This window comes from Streptopelia decaocto (assembly GCF_964273445.1).
Source record: "Streptopelia decaocto genome assembly, chromosome: 5".
Lineage (NCBI taxonomy): Eukaryota > Metazoa > Chordata > Aves > Columbiformes > Columbidae > Streptopelia > Streptopelia decaocto.
Genome location: NC_138659.1, coordinates 27,281,486 through 27,303,409, shown reverse-complemented (window position 1 = coordinate 27,303,409; position 21,924 = coordinate 27,281,486). Strand labels below are relative to the sequence as shown.

The 21,924-nt window shown below is 41.0% G+C and overlaps 1 protein-coding gene across 1 annotated transcript in view; it reads left to right on the top strand.

Moving 5' to 3' along the window:
- Positions 1 to 3,862: 3,862 nt before the first annotated feature.
- Positions 3,863 to 21,924, top strand: part of PRKACB (protein kinase cAMP-activated catalytic subunit beta) — a 72,180-nt gene continuing 54,118 nt past the window's right edge. Inside the window, exon 1 of the mRNA XM_082054355.1 lies at positions 3,863 to 4,117. Within this exon, the coding sequence (XP_081910481.1) occupies positions 4,072 to 4,117 (46 nt within the window). The 5' untranslated portion in view covers positions 3,863 to 4,071. The remainder of the gene's footprint in view (positions 4,118 to 21,924) is intronic.

Sequence of the window (21,924 nt, the reverse complement as noted above, 5' to 3'; positions counted from 1 at the left end):
TGAATTGGGCATCAGCATATCTGGTCCTAACTGCACAAGGATGCATTTCATCGCTCTCTGTACAGCTAGTGCAGGGAATTGTCATGCTCCAGCTTTCATCTGTTCCCTTAGCACATCTATATGACATAATTGATATATTCTTGGCAGGTCTGAAATTATGCTGCAGTGATGAATATTCCTGTTTCTGGGTCAGAAGCTGTAAAATTTGGAAAATAACTTCCATATTCACCAAGAGATACATATGCTTCTTGGCACTTTAGCAACCTGCTAGAAAAACATCCCACGCTGGCAAAGTCGGGGTTAGCTGAGAGCAGGAGATGTGCCAGTAGTCTGGAACAACCTGAAAGGAAAACAAAGAGTTAAATGCCAAACATATCAGTCTGTTTAGGAGCAGCCAAAGAGGCTGCCAGGGGTATTCAGATATGCAGGAATGTGGGATTTGGGGAATAGCAGTCAAATCCAGTATTCAAACCCTGCCATTTACAGACACTGCTGCAGTAGTAAGGCAGGCTGGCCATATAAAGAGAACTACAACTAAAGCAGGTACATATTCATAACCTGAGCAGAGCCTACATGCTCAGGGTAAGAATTATCAGTATGGATGGCAAAGCCATCCATCTGTGTCTGCCAACCCGTTGCAATGCAGGCACACACCTTAAATGCGAGGGAAGAAAATTAAGATGCCTGATTTAAATTTAGTGACCTGTTTCAAATGTGTACTGAAAACAACTGCTGTAGTTGCTACAGAAATGCCACTATCTCATCTAGAAATTGGAATGATTATGAAGTGAAATATGTGGGTCCAGAAGTAATTACCATATGAAAAAAGAGATTTCTATTAAAAGCACGTGAGTGCCTTTGATCCAACAGAAATTTATCTTTTCTGTCCTGAAATGACCCTCTCATTTTTGGTTCTGAGTCTACATAGAGTGAAATATGCAAGTTTCATTGGGGAACTACACATCTGCTACAGAGCTTTAGGCTTTGTCAGAGAAAGACTGGTCTTGCTAGGATATTCTTAATCAATAGTTCCCAACAAATATGTAGAAAAATGGATTAAACCCCACTGTGAGTCACTGAAACGACATCATTAAATGCATATAGTTCTAAAACCACTGAGCTGACTTTCTTAGAGTATAGCAATTTTTTAAAATTTTATACAGATCAGCAAAACAAATTAAATTTGGATTTTTAGATTGCGCCACTACTGAAATATTCTAACTATCCAAACATAACATTTTTCATATTCGCATGATTAGATTTTTTAACCAATTTTGCTGAAAAAAGAAGACAAACTACCTTTGTATGCAGTCATATGAGGTGCCACAGCATCAAAGGATTTTACATAAGAAAGTTAAGGCAGACTGAGGATAGGGCTAAAATAAGAGCTGATGCTCTGAATGTTAAATAAATAAATATACATAGCATATATCATGTATATTACATTGGTAAATTCTGCAATTAATTAATGACTATCATCTTGTTAATACAGCATAAGTTGTGTGACTGGTGTGAATGAGAACACAACTGTCCAGCCCTAAGTCCTTGTTTCTTTTATCTTCAATTAGACATGTAACACTGAGGTCGTGGAAGTGCTTCATTTAATGTTTCACAGCACTGTTGACTTACATTTGTTATGGTTTTGATTATGAGACTGGCTATAAGCGTGTACGCAAATGCATCAGTGCTGCATGTGTATTCAGAGCATGTGTTTATCTGAGCAGCCCCATCATGCATTGCTGTGCATCTACCTGCAGTGCTGTGCGTGTACATATAGGTTTTTGCTGGAGTACGTGCAATGACCAGCCAGCCCTTGTCCAGCAAATCCCAAAGGGCAGTGATGGCTATTGGACCTTGGTGGATCCTCACCTACGGAGCTTACGCTGCATTATTTGCTAGTGAAGGGATGAGCTATAACGGCAAGAATATGCTAAAGATGCTGCAGCGTACCTCATTTGTTAGTGATGCTGCTGCCTCTTCTCAAGGATATCAAAATGCCTGTCAGCACCTGGATGAAAATCAGCTGACTCAGATTCAATCTGGCCAAAATGAAAATGATGACGGCTGGAGTAGGGAAAATGTTTAAAACTGGGGTAGCATCTTTACCTATGTGTGATAGTGTCTTCAAACATTTACTCCAATGCTAGAGCACCTCAGGTTTCTATTTTTTGTCATTGTCTGAGGGATCAAGGTGGTTGATGGCAAAAGTATCCTCATTTTTTCCCAAGCTTAACTTCTCCTAGTGCAGATCTGGCCATTGCAATCTACATGCCCTTCCCTGGCAGAATGAATTACCAGCAACTCACTGAACCTGTGATTAAGTGCGTGAAAAAAGCAGGGACTCCAGCTTTGGCAAAATGAGACAGCTCTCTTCAACAGTAGCAGCTTCACCCCCCCCAATGGCTTGCAGGTTATTTCCCCACTATGTTCAAGACTGGTTTCTGATCTTCAAAGCAATAAAGATCTGACTTCCCCATAGACAGCTTCTTTAACCATAAAAACACAGGTACTCTTCTGAAGCAAGCAGTATCACACAGATCAGGATAATGCGAGTGAAAATGTGAAAACCAAGAGAAAGTCCCTTAACTGTTCATTGATAGAACCTCAACCTACAAAACATCATGATAATTCAGGTAAGTGTTCCCCAGACTTTGCAGCTGGATAATCCAGGCAGGTTGTCAAGGTGGACCCACGCGCTGGCCAGGTCAGCCCCGTGTTCACACTCAATGTATTCTGCTGCACAGCCTGAGCAGACTGGAAATTTCCCAGAGGTATCTGCTTTAGTGCACATTAGTGTATGTGTACAAAATCCTGTCTTACAGCGGGCGTGGTAATTCAGTATTAGGCTGACAGCGTGTACTGCACCAGTAGGCAGCACAGGGTGTCAAGAGAGGATTTGGACAGGCGCTGTGAAAGATGGTAGCCAGGATGGCTGCTGCCAGAGCAATTTCTGCAGCCTTGGGGAAAGAATGCTGCCAGTAGAGGCTGGGTGTCACATAAATTGTCCTGGCAGCAGATACACAGCTTGTGATCCATAAGGCTAGCACTTCTGCTCTCCACTCGCCCCACTTTAAGGCACATAAAACAGAGCCTTCTTTTTGATTAGCATTTCCTTCCAGAGCTAAAACACCCAAAGCATTCACACCGTAAACATATATATTTAAAGAGAGCTATCATCGACTTGGAAGTCACAATACGGTAGCTGTAGCTATTTATGACATGAGTGGCAGCAAAAAGGGGGAGGAAAAAAAAAATCTTTCCTGGCAGCTCGCTCCCTTTCTGTATGTTTTTTCTATAGTCTGTTGAGCCGTGTAAATACGATTTGCGAACAGGCGGCAAATGCGAGTTTCCCCGCGTTCGCTGCCGGGTGCGGGCCCGGACGGGACGGCCCGGCCGCCGGCGGCGGCTCCGGGGGCGGGTGTCCCGGGGATGCTCAGGGGGAGGCGGCCGAGCCCCCGGCGCCGGGCGGGCGCAGCCGCAGGGCCGCGGCGCGCTCGGCCTCCGGGGTCACCTTGGGCACGGCGCGGCTCGCCCCCGCCTCGGTGGCCGCGCTCCGCGGGCGGGAAGGCCCTGGGACGGCGGGCACGGCGCGGGGGCGCTCCCACGCCGCCGCCCTGTGGGGCCGGGCGCCGGCCGGGGGTACGCGGAGGCGGCCCCGCCACAGCGGCAGGCGCGGAGACCGAGCGCAGCCGGCCCGCCGCTGCCCTCTGTGAGCCGCGGCAGGCGCCGCCCCAGGCTCCCACAGCCCCGTCTCTCAGGCCGGTGGCCGGGACGGCACCCCCCCGTCCCTCGGCGGCAGCGGCCGCGGACAGCGGCGCCCCGCGCGCCCCCGGCAGGCGGCGTAGCAGGGAGGAGGCACCGCCCCGACCGTCATTTCCGCCGTGTATCGGGGTGGGGGAGGGGGGCAGAGCGCTCGCCTCCTCCTCCGCGGCGGCCGGAGACACAGAGACCCAGCGCGGGGCGAGGGGAGCTCAGCCGCCGCCGCGCCCGCGGGCCGCGCCGCCCCGCCAGCCGAGCCCTGTCCCGCCCGCCGCAGCCGCCCGGCATCCTTCCCGCCGCCCCGGCCTGGCCATGGGGAACGCAGCCACCGCCAAGAAGGGCAACGAGATCGAGAGCGGTGAGTGAGGGGGATCCGCGGCCTCCGCCCCGCGCCTGGCTCCCCTCCCCGAGGAGGGGCCGGCGGGCCGGGACCGCAGCGCCCGCCCCGCGCCGCCGGCGCAGGCCCCGCGGCCTAGCGGCTGAGGCGTCGAGCCCCCCGCCCCGCGCAGGCCCGGCCGCCCGCCTGCCCCCGGCTCGGCGCGGCCTGCTCGGCGCCGCGGGGAGCCCGCCGCGGCCCCTGCGACCGCCGAGGCGCGCTCCCTCCCGCCCGCCTCGGGTTTAGTGTCTCAGGAAATAAGCGGGATAAATCCGCCTGCGGTCGCCGGGCCCAGGCCGCCGCCGGGCCGCGCGTCCGGCTGTCCCGCAGCAGGTGTCCGTCCCCCGCGAAGGAGGAGCTGCTGGCGGGGCCGGGGTGGCGGCGGCGGGCAGGTGTCAGCGCCTCCGCCAGCCGCAGCCTCCATCCTCGCTCCGGCCGGCTCGCTTTCCCCACCCCTGAACACACCCTTGCCGGCGGGGGAGGCCGCTCGCCGCGCCGGGCCCCGCTTGCGGCGGGGGGGGTTCGTCCCGCAGCGGGGAATGTAGGTCAGAAACTGCTGGGCCTGCCCGGGTCGCGCAGCCCCGGTGACCGCGCGGGTCCTGCCCGCGGCCCGTGGCACAGCCCGGGCCCCGCGGCGTGTTTACATCGCTCGGGAGCGCGCTCGGTGCGAACGCTGCTCTCCTGATCCCCGGGTAAAATGGAAGACAAAAGCGTTGGTCTGAGCTTGCCATCACAGGGTGCTTTTTGCTATTTCTTTTTTCTGATTTCTTTTTTTCCTTAAGTATTTCAGCGTAATCTTTAGATAATATAAAGCAAATTCAGCTGTTGGGGGCGGGGGGGACACCAACCGAAAAAACCCTCAAACAAAACGGGCTCTATTTTTAGTAAGTTTTAACTTCCCTACTTTGCTTCCAGTGGAAAACTTTGAGTATGTTTGTGATGGGTAAAAGACAAGACTTAAAGAGCAGCCAGTTGTGCAAGCTCAGTGTTCCAGCAACAATACCTTTTGTTACTGGAAATGCCGTGGGCGTTATTAAAATGGAAAGAAGTTTAAGTATTGAAGTTACTTTTTATTTTTTTCCCCAGTTTGTTTACTTTTTGTGTGTTTACTAGTGAGGTCCAGGGCAGGCTGGGGTCACCCGATGTGCACAGGCCAGTGCCTGCCCACACAGCATTCCTCCAGTGTCCTGGAGCTGCACCCATGTCTCCAGCTGTGGGACCAGGGGCTCAGCTTGACTGACCCAGTTCTCCTGTGTGGTTTTGCCTTTCAGTTCTTGCGCCTGATCACATTATTATTATAGATTTCACAATCCGAATGTTTTATGAGTATTTGACCATTATTGTTTGGTGGTTTTGGTTTTTATTTATTTAGTGGACTGCATCTATTTTTGATAGGAAGTATTTTAGACTACCTATAAAGATACATGTGGAGAGAGAGGGTGGATTGTTTGAAGTACTTCAGATGACAAAACACCGGATTTTGTATTTCATAGTAGCTGTATTGCTACTGGTCTGTGCAGTTAAATAACACTACACCACGCAGTGTTTACTTCCATTTAAATTAATTCTTTCCTTATACAGTGATTTTTTAAGTTGCGGAAGGAGTTTACTTCAGAACTCCTCTCTCTCCCTTTGTTAGAGTTTACAAATGAAATACTGCTAGAGACATCAAGCTCAGATGTTCATTTACTCAGTGTATTTAGCAAAAAAGCTCTGTAATGATGCAACTTGTGTAACTAGGAGAAGAAATTGATCATCATTGACATACTGCTGGGAAAGACCAGGATTCACTTACTATGGAGGATCAATAGTATATGAATACTATACTCATAATAAATTATTAGAAGCAATATTTGGTTTACTGGCAGTGGAAGTTGTGTAATCTAGTAATACAATACATGGCAACTAAAAACTAAAGAAACATAAAATGTGATGGAGCTTTAATACTTCTGATACATATTTACATTGTTGACAGTTTTCCTGTTTGTGTGTTAATTTCCCTTAGTAGCACTTATTCCAAACTTCAGGACACCGATGAAGCGGTAACAGAAAATATCCAGGTTTGACTTGTAAAAGTGGTGTCATACCCTTGATCCAAGCATGGAGCATATGGTTTTGTGTGGATCAAGGACATGCTAAGGTCTCTGAAAGAACAATGAAGGGTAATGCAGCTTCCACTGATAACTAGACGTACTAGTTCATGGAGTGTAATTTGAGACCTCTTTCACTATCTGTGGTCAGCACAGTAAACGCTGTTCACCTGACTGTGGCACTTATATTCTTGTTGTTTGTTTTAGCTTTCCATGTGTATTCACGTATCTTCAGTAGTTGATACTTTGCTCGGGTTGTCGAGAGGAATAAAGCCAGTTTGTGAATGCCAGCAGTAGAATGGAGCAAGTGTTCAGAGTATTTCAAGGCAGAAGTTGCAGGTGAATGAAATGTGAATGCTGGTAAGTTTTAAGTTTGGCCACCAAAAAAGTCAGTGAGGCTAGCACAGCAGGGAGGGCAAGATATGTAGATGGATACAGAGAAGACGGGAAGCTTCAGAGTAGTCTTATCAGGGTTTTCTTTCTAAGCCCTTCTGTTCTGGGTTTTGCTTTGGAGCACCAAAATTAAAAGTGATCCTTTGAGAAGCATAAGGGGTAATGTGGCCATTTTAAACTGTTTACCTGTTTTAAATGGGTTCAGGGTTTTCCACAAGGTATAGCAGCCTATGAATTCTGAGGGTATTTTAGAATAAAAAGTATTTTTCATTTGAGTTATGAAGAGACACAATTGTCAGTTATCTTAAAGTTTCTCTAAGTTTAATACCTCATCCTAATATTCATTTAATTATTCACTTAATTGCTTGTTGGTTTTCTTTCAGCTGCTCAATTTACAGTAGTTGAGAAAACTTACTTTGCAAGCTATGAGTTCAAAATTTCAACATGTGGTAAGTTATGTATTAAAAAAAAAGGCCACAGGTAGGCTACCTTGTTGCAATTAATGTAGAGAGATGTTACTTTTATTAATTCCATTATGTTGGAAACATTTGTTGAAGTGCCATGCAACATAAAAGAAACATAACTACAACACCTCTCAGAGTTTAAAAAAGGTCACATAGTATTTTCTTTAATCCAGTAAGTAGATCTGTTACTTTCAAGATCCTTATTGGTTTTATAGGAAACAGCAACATGTTAACTTTACTGAGACTGTTTTCTAAGCAGGAATGAATGTCAGCCCTGAAAACTGTAAAGCTTGCAGAAAGTTTTGGGTTTTTTTTCTTTAGATAACTTGATAATAAAGACTTTTGAGGCAGTTACTATATATGGCTCTGAATTATTTGCCCCTTTAGATATGCAAGGTAATGTCATACATAACAGCAAGAAATTTGTTTAGAATTTAATAGTAATCACAGTGTTTTGTTTGTTTGTTTTCCTGGATTCAAGAACACTTAGCTGTGATATTGTCTGTTTCTTTGTTTTTAATCACCAAACTGGATTAGAGACCTGGTGATTGGAATACACTCTGTGGTGACTGGAAGATTTGTGTACTTTACCTTCTTCCAAAAGATCATGAAACCACACAGTTTTGGCTTCCGACTTGCATTAGCCGGGATTCAGATGGTCTTTTCTGCTTTTTCCGTAGCAATATGTGGTGGTAAATTGCTCTTAAAATCTATGTTTAAACTCTACATGATTTTCAAAACATACTTCTGTACACATATCTTTTTATCTGGTAGCCAGATCTCCAGCTTCCAGTGCATGAGGAAATTAGTAGTCTAATATGACTTTACTAACTCTGACTTCTATGGTCTTTAAATAGCCAGGTACAGTGTGTGTGGTGTGTATTCTGTATGTGAGTTTTATGTTCATTCACTCCTCCTCCAAGTGTTCCCACTACAGTATCTTCAGCATGACAAGAGTTCATATTATAGTCAGTTCTTCTCTTTTTAACTCTTATAACTGTTCTGTAAGTAGTACTCCTTTGAAATGTGCTTGACAGGAAGATGTAATCTTAATAATTTTCCTTTGCCAGTAGATTTTAACCTCCTCAGAGGCCATTCTTAGAGCTGAGATTTTTTTTGTTTGGTTGATTTTCCTTCTTTCTTTCCCCTCCTCATTTTCATGTGCATTCAGTGCTGGGTCATACTGCTGTATTTACTCATTGAGGGTTAAAAGAGACCACAAGTTTGTTTCTTGGAAAGACTGGATGAGGTAAAGCTCTGACTCTGCTGACCTTGATTAGATTAAAATTGGTGAAGTAGAGGTGAAAAGCTCCGTGCCCATTACTGTTCCAAGCTTGCTGATTCCCTGTCACTTTTCCAGAGACCCTTGTTTGAGTGTTTTTAGTCCAAGTGTAGTTTTGTTCAACCACTGGCATCTTTTTTCTTTTGCTTTTTGTGTTTATACTGTCTGATTTTGGAACGGATAACTTTTGGAGCCTTGTTTACACATTTTAGAACATCAGCAATGGTATGTATTGTATAAAGAGTAATTAACAATATATATATTCCAGTGATCCTGGAATGGACTGTATGGTTAACATCTCTAGAAAACATGTTTAAAGCCTTTTTCCTTACATTTTTGAGCTTATATTGTCTCACTATTGATCAGTTAGGTCTCAGCAATATGTTACTCCATCATCTGAAAATCAGGAGTAGTTATAATTACTTGCTGAAGAAATATCTAAAATTCCTTTGTTGTAATCAGCAATGTAAGACTGCCTTTATGCACCATCTGAAAAGAGGCACCATCTGAAAATTCTGCTTTAATTAAAAACAAAATGCTTATTCACAGCTTGGACTAGCAAAGAGAGAGGCTATCAGTGAGTAAATCATAGCCACCTGGTAGCATAACAAAAGGTCAGAAGGACCCCCAAGTGATAAATTACTTTATGTATTTAGCTGTTATAGTTAGGCCTTTACTACAGGCTCAGACTGCTTTAAAGACAGGATGTTTTAAATTACTTGATGTTTCTTGTTGCTGGGTTTCTCTAGTTTTCATCTATTTACCCATATATCCACGTTTGTAGAAATAATAAAAATAATATCTTGAAAAATACTCAGGTTTCTCATATTTTTGGCAACAGTCACGTTGTTCCTTAGTGTAATTAAGGCTCTGTCTGTGCTGCAAAAATTAACAGGAAGCAGAATGTGGACAGAGAAGTGGAAGAACCGTAAGGAGGCAATGCTGCAAGTGACGGTGCTGTGGGCTGCCCTGCCTGAGTGGCAAGCTGTGCTCCACGCTGCTTGTCAGGCTGTTGGAGTCTTCTCCAGTTAGTTAAGATCTTCCATAACTGACACATCTCTCCTTTGGACAGAGCTGTGGAAAGGCTTTTGGATGGCTGTCAGATTTCATGTGTTTTGCCTGCATCCTTACTGTAGACATTGTGAAGGGTCAGTTTGCCCAGAAGGTGTTTGGCTTTTCTGTTGTTTGGTTGTTATTGTTTTTTTAAACTACAGTAGTTAGTTTAATAAAGTATGTAAAGGATACTGTCTCTGCTACGCACCAGGTAGGTTCCGGATCGTATCCAAGTATATATTTTCATTCAGTTCTTCTGGTCATTAAAGCTTGCAGAGTTTTCAGTGTTAGGAACCCTGAGTTGGTGGGGATTTTTTTTATAAACTTGTTAAACTTAGGGCTAGAACTTGGCAAAGAGTCTGCCCTGCAGTGCTGCTCGTAACCTTTGTCTTTGTTACAGGTGCAAGGTGTTATTTTGTAAACATTTCTTGCAGTTGCAGTTCTGTTTTTCCGTTCCCTGCCACTTTTTTCCTGCCTCTGTGCCCTCAAGTGTGCTGGAGCAGCTATTTATGAGACAACAAGGTGAACTGAATTTGAGATTGATCTAGGTTAAAAATAACCCTGCAGAAAAGGGAAAGCAGAAGGGACTTAATTAACCTGGATCGGCTTCCTGATCCAGTTCACTGCAGCTGTGCTGCCAGTTGTACTCGTGCAGGTGGGTTGTGCCGGGGGGGAGGCTGGAGAGCAGGCACCAAACAGGGGCTGCCTGACCTGCTGCTGGGGAACCCAGAGCTGTGGTGCTGTGGTCTCAGGCTGTACTGCAAGTGTTTTCCTGCCATGTAGTTTCTGTGCTGTGAGGTTGCTGAAATGCTTCCTGGGGAATGTGAAAGAGGACAAAGTAGCAGTGGAACTGTGAGGAGGTAAGTGAGAAATGTGTTCTCTGAGGAGTTGCAAAACTGAAAGATAAAGTCACCCTCTTTTTTATTCCTTTTTTTGTCTTGATATGATATGATGGGGAAACAATTATGCACATTCATCTGTGTAATTTCATTTGTATTATCCTCGTGTTCAGGAGGGCTAGTTGTGAATCAGGACCCCATTTTGTTTATGCAAACACAAAAAAAAATTTCTCCAAAACCCACGTTTTGTTTTGGATAATAAGGTGCATACAGACAGATGAGAGTAGCCCTGGCTGTGTTTGGGCTCGGCACAGGTAGATGACAGTCTCTTCGATACTTGGTTGAGTCTGTTCCTTTGGTGTCCTGCGTGCTGTTTCTTTAGTGTCACAGCAGAGTGACGTCTGCTCAGAGTAAGGTTTCACAAAACAGCTGAACCCATCTGCTGGCTTGTACTGTTGAAAAAGATGTTTTTATTCCTAGACCCTTAATGGGTTACAGTTCTAGTGTTTTTCCCATCCATTGATAAGCTGTTTTACATAGGCAGGAAACTATGTGGTTTTTATCCCTTTGGGTTATCTGTAATTATTTTGCATGCCAAATCAATGCACTGAGGTGTCAGATGGCAACAGACAGATACAAAGGAAGCGATGAAAGCACTGTTGGCAATTAAATGGTGAGGTGGCAAGAAAAAGGAGTCTCTTTTCTTAGCATTGAGCTCTTAGATTAACTCAACAGTTTCCTAGGACCTCGCCCTGCTAATTTCTTGGAAGAATTATTACTCCAAACAACCCCTTTCCTGTTTGCTGTTGTTCATGTAAAGAATTACTTCAAGGCTTGAAGTTTTGAGTAGGAGATGTTAGCACCAGCAGCTGGACTTTGCTTTTTTCAAGCTTTTAGTGTTATATAAAGATGAAGAAAAATATAGCAAAATGTTGCTTCTTTCCATCTCCACACTTATCATATGGATCTTTAAGACAGTAATATTTTAGAAGAGTTTTTTTTCATTATGTATTTAGTTTCAGTTCTCTTTTTGCCAATTATATATTTATGGTAAGAAATAAAGTTTCTTTTAATTCATTCATTTTTTTCATTCATTGAACTATTTTCTGCTATTCCCTGCCCAGAGGTGTTCATCTGTAATCGTAGCTAGCTTGTGATATGAGTGCATATTCCTAGATACACATGTAGTAAGGGTTAGTCTAAGTGTGTGATTTGCCATTTTGCCATGTAGTAAAGAAGCGGAAACACCTTGTGTTTTTTTGTTTTGGGTTGGTCTTTTAGTTGTGGTTTTTTGTTTTGTTTTGTTTTTTTAAGCCACAATTTTTATTACTTTAGACTAAACAACCAGTTTGTTTTCAGTGTTCCTTTACATTAGGATATCATCTATCTGTAGTTTTGAGGGTTTTAGAAAATCTTTCAGAAAACCATAGAGGAATCTAAATACACACTCTGCGTGTTCGAGATAAATGGACCTCTGTTACTGTTCTGCCTTGCACTGAATATTTCTTCTGAGGGGTATGGTGTCTGTGTGATAGACTAACACTGAAATATGACAGTAAGATATCTTACCTGTGATGTTAAAACAAGAGGCATAGAAAATCCTTTTTTGGCATGTTGTTAGATGAATGAGTGTCTAATCTGATGGGTAATTTGTAAATGTAAGCGTTAGTTTTGTTATCACTCTGCCTCTTGTTAACTTTTGTCCTGCGGTTAAAATCCTGTAATGGTTAAACAGAGGATGTCAGGAACTTTTTGTTTATTTTACTTCATTCAGGTTATGCTGCTTCCAGCAAGTATGTACTTGTTAACCTGCTGCACTTGCTGTTAGCACCCATCTGTAAACCCAGAGATTTCGCAGCTCAGTGTGGTTCAGGAAATTGAAACAAAGGAAACTGCATTTCTGGCATGAAGATGGAAACTTTAAATATTTTGCTGGTGCCCAGGATCCATTTGCTCTTCCCTCTCATGAAATGACATAATTAAGGGTGTATGTACTCAGATACATCAGCAGGTGCATTGTAATAGTAATTAAGGTTAGTTTTGATTACTATGATATTAGGCAGTTTGAAATTCTTTGTTTGTCTTCTAGCAGGTAACAGTAATAGGTTTATTGTATATTTAAATTTTAATTGTTAAGCATATGATAATCTAGCCTTACTTTGCACAGGGGAAAATGTGACTTAAGTGCACCAAAGTCTATTATTAAGATGAAGTTTTTAATGCAAATTACCTGTATTCAAGCATTTTATTAAGTGATCCATAGAGTAATGTGGAACCTGGAGGTTTTAATCAGAGTTTCTCATTGAAAAACAGGGTAGGTGGTGAGAGAGGGAGGGAAAAAAAGCATTGTGTAGCTAAAATCATGCCAAACCAACTTGAAAGATCATGGTATTTCCCTCCAACAAGTGTCATGTTGATAAAGGGAGATAGATATGTTTCATTGACTTTTCGAGGACCATTTTGTATTAGGCATTTTTAAAAGATTCGGTGCTTTGGTCATACATGTGGTCCTTGTGAAGACTTGAAGAGGAGAGGTGTCCTTGGAACCCAGGTCTGCACGTACTGCACCGGGGCTCTGCTCTGGGAATTACCGGTTAAACATCCTTAAGCAGATGATTGCAACAGTGCAGCCTGTGGTCACACAGGTTTCTCTCTGTTGGCTTAAAAATCTACATTTTAGTGGTACTTGTTCATGTTAACTGAACTTCAGAGTGAAATAAGGTGCTAAAACATTTAGCTTAATTTAGTGGCCTATATAAATATCAACTTGCAAAACAAATAGGTTTTGCAATTAGCATGAGCCTGAAGCAGCTTAATGGGAGGTGGAATTGCCTGTGAGGTTCAGGGTGTGTGCTGCTTTGTAATAGTTCTTATGGTGTCTGCTAGTTCTTTTGCAAATCAGCAGGTTGTTGTTTTTTTGCTTTGAATTTCTTGAGGACTGATGATCAGATGCAAAACTAACTCAAAAGCAAAATTAGCTTCAGTTTTTCACACAAATTGCTTTAATACCTAAGAACAGTTCAATTTCCGTCCACATTTTGTCTGTTATCATGGCACGCTTTCTGTCAAAAGATTGTTCTTCTGAATCCACCAATGTCATTATCCAAATGCTTATTTAGTATTGAAAGGCAGATTTATTTCATTTGCATATTTATTTTCTGTATATTGCACTCCAAGGTAGAACATTCTTGAACTTTAAAAGAATGTGTCCACTTTTTTTTTTTTTAATCCTGTTTTCATTGCTGAGTAACATTTGTAGGCAACAAACAGGTCAAACGTCTGGCGTCTAAGGTGAACACTCTGGAAAAGGGAGAAGTGTCCTATTCTTGCTCTTCTTTAAGCTGTCACTTCAACTCATTGTTTCTGTTGGCTTTTTCCTTAGGGACAGATAACAATTTATTCCTAATAAAACATTAGAGGCCCTGAGCATGAGAAACTACAGAAAAAGGGAATGAAGAGAAACCAGGCAACAGCTGATAAGAGGAGGAGGAGTGTAGGTCAAGAAATGTAAAAGTAGGGACCACTCAGCAGAATTTGGTCTGAGTCTTGTCCACGTTCTCTCATCCCAGAAGACGGAGCTGTTGAACGCTGGCTGGAGATGTTCTTCCTGAGGAGGTAGAAGTAGATGCTACAGGTGTCAGGGTCATTCTGTGAAGCTCCTTCCTCTTAGTTCCAGCTTGGCCAGAGCCAGCGGAGTTGATTCAGAGATCCTGCATCACATAGAGCCTTAGAGGGAAAGTGTATAAATATAAAGGTGAGCAAAGAGCATCTTAATTAGAGGTTTTGGAGAAGCTGGAAGAGGGGTTGCCGCTTGGGCCTTGGCACACCTGTGTGTTCCACCTTATCCCAAAGGGACCTAAACTCTCAGGACCCAGTATGGATGTACCACCTCTTTAAACTATTTTTCCTGCTGGCTTAGTCCAGATTACAAGCTGATCCCCCAGGCGTCTTGCCTCTTCTGATGGTAAGAGAGCCTGTCTCCTGCTGTTTGGGCAGGGCATAAGGTGAGAACATGCATTATGAGCGCACAGTGAACTTTTCCAAGATGTGTGAAGATGAACTGGGTGTCATGAAGTCTGCTGAAACAGTGTGTGGGGAAACATGTATCCCAGGGACTACGATCTTCTGCTGGTGTTAGAGTTCCTTTAATCTTGAAACAAGCCACACTGTTGCTGGAGAGGTGTTGCGACCTCAGTGACTGGCTTCATGCCAGATATCCAAAGCCATGTTCTGAATTTTGGTTCTGCCACAGATGCCAGGTATTCTTGGTGTGTTGTATCAGCCATTGTTAGCATTGTCCTTTGATACCTATTATGGTTAGTCCCTTATTTACCTACAGTCCTAATGTTCTTTGTGCACTTAACTGCATTCTTAGCAGTCCTCGCCCATGTTTTACTCTATTCTGACAGTTTTACATTGCACTGAAGAAGTACATTGTTTTCTGTACTGAAGTGGTACTGTACTGAAGTGGTTTTCTGTACTGAATCTGATATTTTTATCCTGATAATTGTGTATTTTTAAACAGGATTTTTTTAAATGGATGGTGTCCTTTAGAAGCTTTCTATTTTCAGGAGCTAAACTGATATTACAAAGTTGTTCCCTTCAGAAGAGTTGGATTTTTTTCTTTTATCGTGATGGCTTTTGTGTTTTGTTTAGTGTGTGTTTGTTTGTTCTAAACAGATGCTTGAAACGATGCCATTTATTAAAGAAAAGCATTTGCTAAGTAAGTGACATCAGGAATATAGAACATAATTTGGCCAAATAACTATTGTGGTTTTCAACCATAGGACAGTGTTGTATGATGATTTGGTTGAATTTCTAAATCAATTATAGCCACAATTACTTGTTGGTATTACTTGGAGTGTTTTTTCAGAACCTCTTTTAGGAGCAACTTTATAGTTTCTGCTGGCAAGGGCTGTGTTTGCAGAGTGAAACCTGATTTTCGCTGGTATGATGGTTTTTGAAAACAAACAAAACATGGTTGTATTGCCTCAAACCTCAAGCTGGAGACTATAATTATGAAACTTTCTTCAACTTGCTGCTTATGGAGTAGTTACATGACCAATTTTTTTTTGGCAGTAGAGGTGACTTGAAAAATTCCTGCCTTGATCACACCTGCTACCCTGTTGAAGTTGCAATTTGCTGCTCCTACTGTGCTGATACAGCTGTTTGAGGTCTCCTCTGAAGTGTCACCGAAATGGTTAAAATCCTTCCTCACACCCAGCCCTGTTTTAACCCATTACTTTCATGGACCCCTCTTTAAACATGGCCCCACCTTGTGTTGAACAGATACAAAGGAGAAGGAAGAGTGAAATGTTGTTTAAGTGGATTTTGCCTCCGCAGAAAAGGTACTAAGCTCTTCACTGAAGGAAAAGAGAAAAAGTGTCATGTTGCACGGTGTTGATCTAAGCTTTTAGACATGTTAACCTGAGATGATTATTAATTTGAGGGGCTCCTTGGAGCTTTCCCTTCTACCAGAGATGCTGTTGATTGACTATTGTAATGATGTGCATCAACCTGCCATTCTCAAAAACTGTTGGCAAAAGTTACTCCATTTTTGCTTACTACTAAGACTAAAATAGTATTTGTAATATTTTAGTTCTGTTAAATGTGATTGCCCTCATGGCCATCGGAGCAAAATTTTTGACAAAGTTAGCAAAGGGGGGATCACCAGCCTTCTGCTTTATATTTTTAATTACTCCAGAATGTACTTGTTAGGACAAATAAAAGTGGAAGATGACTAATACATACACACACATTTTAGATACAGTGTGTGAGTAGGGAGTAACAGGAGGAGGAAGAGAGATGTGCAGATCTGTGCAGTAGCACAGTAAGAGATGTGAAAGAACCAGGTATCAAAGCTAGCTGGGATGATACATTAAGGCTAGAGATATGAGCACTGAAAATTTAGTATTTGACAAGAAGAATGAAGGCATCTCTTGCATTTACCTTTCCTACAGCTGAATTGAATTTTTCACTTAATGTTGAAAATACTGATTTTTCAGCAGGATATATTTTTCATTTAAAGTGAAAATAAAGTACTGGCCTTTCTTTCAAAAAATAACTTGTAGTTCTGCTTTTCTTTGTGTGAAAATAATCCCAAATAGAAAACAGTAGCTGGCTGGTTTTCCACAGCTCTATTCAGAACATTGTAATTTTCTCCACCATCTAAATTGACTCATTCATTTCCACTAATACATACAAACTTACTTGTTCCGCTGCCAGCCTTGTCGTTAAGAGAACTGGCCCAAAACACAGTGGCTGGGGAGACAGAGTCGTAGATGTTCAGTATGGAAAGCCATAAAAACTGGCCTTTCACACGTGGTCCCTTTGGATGCGTTACAGAGAAGCTGAGGAGCAAAGCAGTTCTGTTCAGAGCTGGAGATTGTTGTTACTCATGCAGCACTTGAGAGGGGTTTATAGGAAGTGACTGCAAGCTGGGGAGGAGAGAACAGAGATTGGGTACATGTATGAGAAACAGGGCGGTGGTGAGAATTTGGGTTTCTCTCAGGTGGCGTGGTGGTTGGGTAGCATGAAGAGAGCAAGAGTTACATGAGAAGCAGTTTCGATTTCTTGTTGAATGTACATTTAATCGTGAAAAAAAAAGAAACAGTGAGTTTGAGAAACATGTATGCTGCAGTTGCAAAGACTGAATATATTCAGTGTTAAGGGCATAAGACATAATATTGGCAGTTTCTTGAGAGTCGTAGTAGTAAATACTGAAGAAGGAAGATGCAAGAGAGTAAAGAAATAGTATTTTTAATCCCTATTAAGTATTTACTAATGTATAGGTAGCAACAATAACATTATAGCATTAAGAATATTTTTCCTTTTCCAAAATACAGAAGTACACTAGTGTTACATGAAATAAATACATTTTAAAAACTGCTGACACATGTAAAAGCCCAGGTTTTTCATTGGTAATAAGGAGCATTAACTTCTTGATGTGGTAGAAAAAAGGTCTGGTCATGCATCTCTTAATGTTACTCTTCTTTGGGACTGTTGCTCCCTCACTGACAAGAGGCCACCAGCCTTTTACTTGAGCTCCAAAAAATGTGATAAAACAGTAAATCTCCCTCTTTATGCTTACATCAAGAACTATTGAATAAAAGGTAGCATTGAATTTTTTTCTGGTGTTTCATCATATGGCAGAGCGTGTTCTCTCATGAAAGATTAAATTGCAGATGCTGCTGACATCTGTTACTCTTTGGGAGGTTCCTGTTTCTTTGTGTATTTGGAGGAGGATGATCTGAATCATAATTACTTGTCTGCTGCAGCAGCAGCAACTTTGCAGTATCCTTTGATAGGAGACAATCTGAAACTACAAAGAAAAACAATACTTCATTTTTATAGATATCTGCTCTTAGCGGTGTGGTTTTGTGGTCTAAACACAGCTTAATTGTCACAGCGTTGGATAATTTCAAAGTAAACTTAGAGGACCGCTCTGTGAAGTACCAAAATACTGTGCTTAGAATTATACATTGTTGCTGTTTAAAAAGTACTCCAGCTGATGGTTCTTCTCAAGTACTTCCTCAGTGGTGACAGTATTTAAGAAAGGACAGCAAAATCAGGATAGTTTTGAAAGATGACCTACAAGCAGATATAAATATGGTCCTTCCAAGTTGTTACAATTTAAGAAAGCAAAAAATGTAGTCACAACAGTAGGCTAATATTTATGGCTTCCTTATACTGAAGTATGCATATACCGTATGTGTAAATGGAATTCACTTAGTAACTGCAGAAAAATCTCTGAACAAGGGAAAGAAGGGATTTCCCAAGCCCCTTTGTGATTTTTCAGGTTAGAGAAAGTGAGCAGAAGGGTAACAGTTTTATTACAACAAATATTTATGCTCTAGGTAAGATCTCTGTTTGTAAACATTTTATTGTATTTTGACAAATAAGATACTGGTGAGTGATACATTTGAGTTAAAGTTAGAAAAAATGGAAGAAATGGTGTTTAATATATCAACAGTTACAGCTTGAAGCATTAATGTAACTTAAAATTCTGTAATATGCATTAATGTTCTGTAGGGTTATGTGAGATACTAAGGAAATTGGAGATCAGTTTACCTTTTTTCAAGTATATGCACAGAAGAGTGGAGGTGATGGGTAGTTGTTGTTCCATTCACATCTGAAAGCTGGTTTTGCCAAAGCAACCAAAATAATAAGCTTGTTTCAAGGGATGTTATTTTTTTTAAATTAGGTGTATTTGTTTTATTCATTTATATAAAAGGAAGTAAAATATTTTAGGTTTCTTTTCTCCTGCAGATTTTTTAAATTTGAATCTCAGAATGCATAGGTGGTACTGCTATTCCGAACAGCAGTAATTGTGATCAGAAGATAATGCTATGTACTTAAGTTCCCTGTAAATAGGCCATAAATCACTGGCAGTCTAGTGGTGGTGGTGAGGTGGTTCTGTTTTACAATTTGCGTCTGGTTCAGGGTAGGAAAAAAATGCACATTTATTTTCAAAATTGAATTTTAAAAATTATTAATAAGTGAGGAATCTGCTTTTCTTCTATTGGCACTTGCTCATACTATATGGTACAATTAATTTTTTCTTACCTCAATTTTTTTAGCCTCTTAACAAAAGCATTTTTAATAAGTTGTTTTAATTAAGAAACTGAAAAGATTTTTACAATGAAACATATATTCTGGTGTTTTGTTAGACGATATTAATTTCATTAATTTAAGCTGTATGATGCAGTATTACTTGGAAATTTATTAACAGAGAGTCTAGTTTGGAAGCAAGTTTAACGAGCATCGAGACAGTTTGTCTTAATTCAGTGTTTCTATTTTAGTACACGTGGCAACATCAAAAATGCAACTATCTTCTTTATTGAAGAGTATTTTCTGTTAAGTTTTTTCTTTTAAGTGGTTTTAATCACAAACATTATTAGTGTCCTCACTAAATAAAATAGGTTGAATTTGGGATGTATCTTTCCTGCCAACAGGTGTGTCTGTCTCTTTCTTTAGTGTCTTTTGTCTTCTAAAATCTAGTATAGAAATTACTGCAGGCTGCCAAGACTGTCACGCTTACTGAACTTAACCCCTCAAATCCTGCACTACTCCAATCATCAGGAAGACATTTCACTTTTATAAAAGAAGACATGTACATCGTGTTGAAACAATGTGTCATAGGGTATTTTGTAATTCAGTTCTTCGTATTTCAATAAAGTATTTTTATCTCTTATTTCAGGATAATAGGAATTTTTAAAATAGTAAGCACTGATGTCTGTTTCAGGTTGGAAACTTTGCATTTTAGTATGTTTAGCTACTATATATTATTTACAATATTCTTAAAGATTACATTGCTTAAAGATTACATTATTTCAGTGTGGTTTTCAGTATCTTTCTTTGCCTGATAGGATTATTCAAACCCTTTGGAGTTACATTTCTTTTGCTGCTCCTTCTTGCTGTCACATTTGTGATATTATGGGACGGATAAACTTTTAGTGACAGTGAAGGATGGAAATGTGGCTTTTTTGTTCTTGATAAATAAGAAACAAAAAAATCCCCCAAAACTCAAACCAATCAAGTTAGTGTTTTCAAATAAAACCAACCAAAACCCACAAACCAACCAAACCAAACCCCCATGCTGCACACTGGTGAAATATTTCAGGAGGGAGAGCTGTAGCACTTGAGGAGTGTACCTGGCTGTCATTTGGTGCAGGTGTGTGTATGTGTGTTCCTGACCGGGGAATCAAAGACACAGAAAGTCAGTCCCAGGTACAGTTTGGGCAAACACTGGAACGTGGCCTGTGAAATTCATAGCAAGGTATTTTTGTCTGAACATGGCTGAAGAAGCCTTATTATGGTCTTCTTAGGTTCTTTTCTTCTTTCTAGAGGTAAGCTTTTAGATGGTCTTTGTAAATACCCAAGACTGAGTTCAAGATAATCTTCAGAAAGCGGCATCTCACCTGTTTTTGTTCAAATGGTGAGCGGATGATGGGAACAGGCAGGCAGCTCAGGTCACGCAGGCAGCGATGTGCATTTGTGAAAGCAGCAGGGGTTATTTTTCTTTCTTAACTGACTGACAGCTGTAATTATATGTACTGTCCTGAAGATTATTTTGCTGTTACACCTACTATTTCTTTGCTTTTGATTTATGGTTTATTGTTTAAATCAGCAAACTTAAACATGAATTTTCAACTGATGCATCCTTTTCCCCTTCTGGACGGTTAAATACCGATATACACTTTCTCTATAGAAACTGTTTCTTGGAGTCTGTGGCCGCATGCCACCAGATACAGTGTGTCAGTTTATTTTGCGAAACTGATGATTCCTTGCTACCAAGAAAGTTTGCAATTCTGATATAAATATATAAGCTATAAAAAAAATTTCTGCTGCAACTCTTCCATTTCTGTCAGACCTTTGTGAGTAAAGAGCTTAAAAATGAACTTTTATGGTCATGGAGCTGTGATAACAGTTGGAGGATTCCTTGCTTGGGCAAATTAAAATCATTGTCATGGGGCCAGGGGGGAAGGTTTTTATTAAGGAATCAAACTTGATTCTTTATTCCTGTGTAATATTCCTATGATTCTTGAACTTCTTTTAGGTGTAATTAGCATACACGTCCTCCCCTCTTTTTTTGTTGCACTTTTTTTTTCAAGCTCTCTGTCTAGGTCTGTTGTGACCAGATTAGTTTTGTATTTCTATTATGATTGGAATTTATACAATAACACACACATCACTTCAAACTGTTTCTGTTGAAGTTTTATGTGAAAGTTATTTGATTTAATGTCACCAAAACTTTAGCAAAACAATGGATAGAGAATAAAATGAAACCATAATTTCCTCCACGCTTATGTTCTTCCTGTTCTAATCACTTTGTAGAACAAAAAATAATCTTCAATGAAGTATTGAACCAACTTTCTCCATTGCATTATGAAGTGAAATGTTCAAGTACCCTTGAAATGTTAGCAATGTTGACATTACAGAGTTCTTAAGCTGTTATGCTACAACTTTGTTTTATTCCTGTGTTTGTTATAAGTTAGGGAATTGTAAGATTCTGTATCTGTGACTGTAGCTGAACCATAGTGCAGGTAAAGTAAATGTGAGGATTAGGAAGGAATCTGAAAACAAGGCAAGGAGATCAATAGAACTGTTATCAGAAATAAGAAAGGAACCCAGTATTTTCAAAATTTTCCATTTTTCGAAAACTTTTCTGAGAGAGGCTTTCATAGCTGATGTGGCAGAGGTTTATGGGAGGGTCAGCCGATGAACCACCTCTTAATCCAGGTGATGCCACAAGGTGATACTTGGCTTCTAGGTTTCCTTTTTTAAAAAACTCTTAAGTTTCTGTAATCAAAATAAGAAAGAAAAAATAGTAACGTTGCAGAATCAAATTTTAATTGTCAGGAAGTGCAGAATTACTATTACTTGTGTGACTGTGTTTTAGCTCCTTTGCACCTGTGTTGTAAGAGAGACATTTGCATGTTTTCCGTCACCCCTAAAAGATCTTTCTGCTTTCAATGCACAGGACATTGAACAGCACTCATAAAGAAAGTTTTATTTTTATTATCTTTATTATTTTCAGCGCATGTCTGCCTTATTTACTGCACATTATTCTTTTCCTTGGGAGCTTTTTACAGAAATCATTATCTTGGTACATGACTGTTTGCAAGCATTGAATTTACCTTTACAACATCCTGCTAAATTAGGGGTT